Below are 5671 nucleotides of genomic sequence, written 5' to 3' on the forward strand. Positions count from 1 at the left end.
TATAGATATTATATATATAATTATATTCTATATCATATTATATATTTATATATATATATATTCTAGATATCTAGATATATTTATATTTATAGTATACTATATATATAGTATATATATATATATATATAGTATATATATACTATATATTATCTATATATCTAGATATATGATATATATTGATATATATATTTATATTATCTATACTATCTATATGATATAGAATATATATATATAGGGGGTATTATATATATATCATATATATATTATTTATATATATTCATATATATCTGTATCTATTATATATATATATATATAGATGTATATATATATATATATATACATATCTATATTTGATATATTTATTATATATAATAAATAATATATTACTATATAGATATGGTATAGCTATATATAGAGTATATATATCTATATATATCTATATATATCATAATATATAATATATATTAGATATATATATTATATTGGTATATATATAGATCTATATATTTATCTTGATACTATATAATATATCATATATCTATATACTATATATAGATATATATATCGATATATATATCTATAATATATAGATATCTATATATATATCTGATGTTTATGTATATTTTATATATCTTTATATCTTAGATATGATATAGATATATAATATTATATATTATAATAATATATTATATATATATATATATTCGATATATCTATATATGTATACTTATTAGATATATATACTATAATATATATTATATATATATTATTTATTTGAATAGATAGATATATATATATATATATTCTCATAAATTCGTAATAAATATATATACATACATATATATTTATTACAAAATATATTTATAAACCAATACTAAAGGAATTTATTAGACTTTAAGGACACCTTGCAATACATATTATTTTATGCGACAAAATAGAATTGATCTTTTGTCTCAACAGTAAGTTTCTTGTGGATAATATGCACAGCGTTTTTATTACAACAAAACTTGATAGTTAAATTTCTCAGGGCATTTTTTTTATTGATTTACTGAAATTTGCCGATAAAGCATCCATTTACTGTTCTACATAGTTTTATTATTTGCCTAAAGTTTGTTTCAAACAACTCTCTTAAAACCCAGTGTAAGAAGCTTAGATATAACAATAAAAAGTGAAAATGTGCTTTCTCTCTTTTTATTGGCTACCGGCAAATTGCATGTCATCTTGTCCAACAAGAACACATGTATGTGTTGTAGCATGTGACACGATGATGACGTGATTATCCGTAATGACAGTCAATTCAGCTTTCGACTGGTGGTGTGCGCTCATCTCTGTAGGGAACAAAATTTCCTGGACCCAGATCAAATCTAGAGTTCGTTTGCTAATTGTGGCTGTGCAGTATTGCCGTTCTGCCCTCGCTAACATTGTCAGCATAATTTCCTTCGATGTTCGGTTAACTGGTTAGAAAAAGCCCGACTTGAAAGCGGCCTCTACGTGTGATGACCTTCCATAGGTATCATTTTGAGTTGAACACTTGTGTATCAATTTAAATGCGTCCATGAATGTAAGATCGATACTTTTTTGAATAATGAACTTTTATTTGAAGTTTTAAAGTTGGATGGGATAGAATAGAGCCAGTTGACAAGCAGGTGAAAGAAAAAAATTGAGGAAAGTAGATGTGGTAAAACTATTACCCAACTGACTTTTTTTTTTTTTATCAAATAAAGGCTACTTTGTTTTTCAAAGCAAGTGAGCAGTATCTGTTCCTTTTAAATGAAAGTGTAAGTTTTACCAAACTGACGTAGAAAAATGCACTATATATTATTTGAATCATATATTTTTAGGAGAGCTTGTATGGTGGTTGAATATGATGATACAGTAGACAAATAAAATTTCGATATGCATACAAAGACGGGAGTTTGGAAAAACATTTTCGACGCGTTTCTCTTCCAAGCTAAGTTAGAAGTTATATTCAAGACTTGGAAGGATGTATGAGTAGTCAAAAGAATAAAGGGAAAACTTGCACAGCAGACTTATTTAAAAGATAAGTAATTATAATATTATAACAATTCAAATAGGAAAAGGATGATAGCTGGAATGTTTGTTTCGCCAAGTCGATTACTGAGAGCTATAGAGAGATATGTGTAAGCATTTGATGAGACAAATGTGCATTCTGATAAAGACCAAGACTTTGTTGTTACTACTATTGGAAATCAACAGGATTAAAAGAAAGCCAAGTAGCTATACATAGCCTTTAATGCCAAAGAACTTGACTATGAATAAAATGGAGTTCATACCCCGCATAGTTAAGTATCCGCAGTGAATAACTAAGTTGAGAAATGATGTCACTGGATGTCGGTAAAATTAAGGTCGACGGAGTGCAGATAACTCCGGTTACGCGTAACTTTTCTACGGAAACTGTCCAACTTATTTCTTTGTCTTCCAGGTCTTGATAACTCGGGTTCCAGACTTCCTGCCGTTGGTGGATCTCAGAGTGAGATGTCCGATCACAGCCAAGAAATGAACCACTATAGGAAATCTGTAAGTTGTTATTATCATTTTTATTGTTACTGTCATACTTACCGGCTTCATCCTTATTAACTTTGATAGTCGGCCTTTTATCACGTAGATACTTTTGTGACGAAGAGGCAAATCCCTCTCTCTCTCTCTCTCTCTCTCTCTCTCTCTCTCTCTCTCTCTCTCTCTCCACCTACCTATCTGAGTTTAGGACTTCTTGTTTAATTTTCCGGTAGATAAAGCCACGGATTTATTAACATATTCTGCAGTCTATTGTTGATTCTGAATGTGTCCAACAATCAATGATTCTCCAACCTAGAAATATAACGAATAGTTTTTACTTATTAATAGATAATTCTTGGAATGCTCTTTTACTTAGGAGGAACTGTCAATCTGTGAGATCTACAACGAAATATATGTCTACAGTCAAAAGTACATGTGAACTTGTTACGAAAACGTGAACGGTTAATTAACTTGAATGCAATGGTGTAACCAGGACCCACTTAGACAGGTCAGATGGACAAATTTCCGATTTACGCTCTCTCTGCGCAGTGACGTCAGCTGATCCACATCTCACCTGCCTGTGCCCTCTCCCTCTTTCTCCTGCCTGCTCCCTCTCCCTCCCTCTTGATTGATTTGGATATCCTAGAATAACAGACAACATATTTATCATGTCTATAGTATATTTCTGAAAGAGGAATAAATATATAACTCTTACGTTACTGTAAAGTATAATTACACAGTTTATATACAAATGATGTACATACACAGGTTAACAGTTATGTTTGCATGTTCTACATACCTATTGCCTTATCACTTTCATATGTTTATTACTCTCACTTCTGCAAGTCTTGTCTTTTTTCTTATTTATCCTAATATCGTTGTTTAACTTTCAAATTTGAAAGAACAGTGATATTTTGGCAAAGAAGGCTATGACATCATTTGGAAAGTCAACTCCTGCGCATTCAATTTCCGAGACAATTTTTTTAAATCCTGTAGATTGACTCCATGCAAAGTTTGAAATACTTCCCTCATTGTAGTTAATTGAGAATAAAATGACTCTGAGGGAGCGTACAGTTCACCTCTGTTTACTTCATCTGTCTACCTCTTTTCCTTGGTCACACATTCACTAGCTTTCTTACCTAAGTAAGGATATTTTACACAAACCTTCCTTCCAATATGCCCACCAATGTATCTAAGAGATTCTTCTTCTATAACTAATCAATTGATTTACACCCATGTTCATCATCGTCAATCTCATCATCTACATCATTTTCCAACTCACACCCAACATCCAAGTCTTTGAAACAGTTACTAGTAATGTAAAGTTCGACTGCTAGATCTCTTTCACAGAAAGTGTTACCTTTATTATTTGTTTTCATCAGGCCATCACTTGTAAATTATCAGTAGTTACGTTTGCTTTGTCTGATAGTAGAGCAATATCTTTTCCTAAGAGTACTAATCTCTTTAACCTGAATTTTACAGTGAGAGCATAGGGTGCTCATATGGCCCACACATTTGTCGTATGCACCCAAATAAATGTTCCAATTATCTTGGTTTAATTTTTGAGTCAAAATGTATTCTACACCGAAAGACTTACAAAGAATATTGTGCAAGCCAATTAGTGAGTGAGAAGATAAGACTACACCTTTCTGAATCTTTGACTTTCATTGTCAACATTACTTCCGCCATTCTATGCAGAACATTTATTTGGTCACATAAGTTGACACCAAATGCATTACTTGACTGTTTGTCCCCAAAATTATGAGAGGAATTCATTTGGTCAAACCACTGATCCATCATGTTGATGAACTCAGCAGTTTCCTTCCAGTACCTATTCACCAACAGTCCCTTTTCACCAATATATGAAATTGAACTAGAGCATGTATTTGAAAAAAGTTGGGTTGCAAATTTAACTTGCTGTCGCTGATGACCAGATACATTCAAATGCATTTCACTAAGTTTATATGCTAAACCATACTCGGTCTTTGTCGCTGTTAACATTTCCCTGATACAGGCATCAAATATGAAGCTACCATCCTTCAGATAAAACCCAGAATCAACAAGATTATTCCTTATTAGTTCAACAAAAACAGTCAAAGTAATGACACATTTGCATAAATGCACAGTTCAAACAGTTCAACAAAACACAAGAATTGCTGTGCATTGCTATAAATACATAACAATTCCTTAAACACAACACCTCCCTCCAATAAAACCTGTAACAAAGCTTTAACAATACACTCACACACACACTAATACATAGTACTGCAATATAGTTTAATCACCTTGAGGCATAAGGAGAGATGGAATTGCATCATCCTTTAATGTTCGTTGTCCCTTAGAAGTATCGATTTTAAGGAGTCTGGATTTCATGTCATCTTTGTAGTCAGTGTCAGCAAAATGCACAGAGTATACCACTGCAATATCAGCGTTTGTGCTATCAGTGCGACAACAGCAATGAATCCATCGTTGTCTTAAGTTCTTTTGCCCTCGGAAAACGAAAGTATTGTACTTCTGATCCTGATGTCTTTCTTCTTGTATTATAGCACTCATATACTGAACACTTGTTTGGCATATCTGCAGAATTGAAGTATGCCTAGTGGAAAAAGATTATAATCAAAAGGTGTACTGACGAGGGTGACTTGGGTCAGGCTGGTGAACAAGACTGCAAGTCAGTGCATGTAGAGGCACAGCTGGCGTCATCACTCATTCCTGCTGAGTGCTCTACATGTGCATCGTCTGACCTGTCTCAGTGGGTCCTGGGTGTAACTAGCATGAGAGGCGCCTGGGCCGGACTCTGGAAGTGCCGCCCAGCTCAGTGTTCCAATCAGACGACATACACTAGAAAATCTCGAATTATGCCAGACCAAACCTGCCCCAAAGATGCCAGAGTGCCCTCCCGCCCCCACTCCTGGCAGTGTCACCCCCTTAGTCACACTACTGCTTGAATTACTGTCGCTGAAATAAATTTTAAAAAAATGAAAATCAAAAGCCTGGAGTTCTTAATTTCATAGAAATTATAGATCGCGAAGGTGTAGGCTTCATTGGTGGGGCAGCTTACTGAAATGGTGGGGATTTGCCGGACATAAGTGTGACACTTTGTGCGGTGATTCTTTACACCCTAATGAACAAATCTGGTAGTGGATATTTAAAA

At 33.1% G+C, this 5671-nt stretch overlaps 1 protein-coding gene across 1 annotated transcript in view; it reads left to right on the forward strand.

Annotated features, from left to right (window-relative positions):
- LOC135198245 (uncharacterized) overlaps window positions 1–5465 on the forward strand; it is a 186616-nt gene extending 181151 nt beyond the window's left edge. Inside the window, exons 2-3 of the mRNA XM_064225816.1 lie at window positions 2444–2538; window positions 5169–5465. Coding sequence (XP_064081886.1) covers window positions 2444–2538; window positions 5169–5465 — 392 coding nt within the window. The remainder of the gene's footprint in view (window positions 1–2443; window positions 2539–5168) is intronic.
- The last annotated feature ends 206 nt before the right edge of the window (window positions 5466–5671 follow it).

The sequence above is a fragment of the Macrobrachium nipponense genome, chromosome 22, assembly GCF_015104395.2.
Source record: "Macrobrachium nipponense isolate FS-2020 chromosome 22, ASM1510439v2, whole genome shotgun sequence".
NCBI classification, from domain to species: Eukaryota; Metazoa; Arthropoda; class Malacostraca; order Decapoda; family Palaemonidae; genus Macrobrachium; species Macrobrachium nipponense.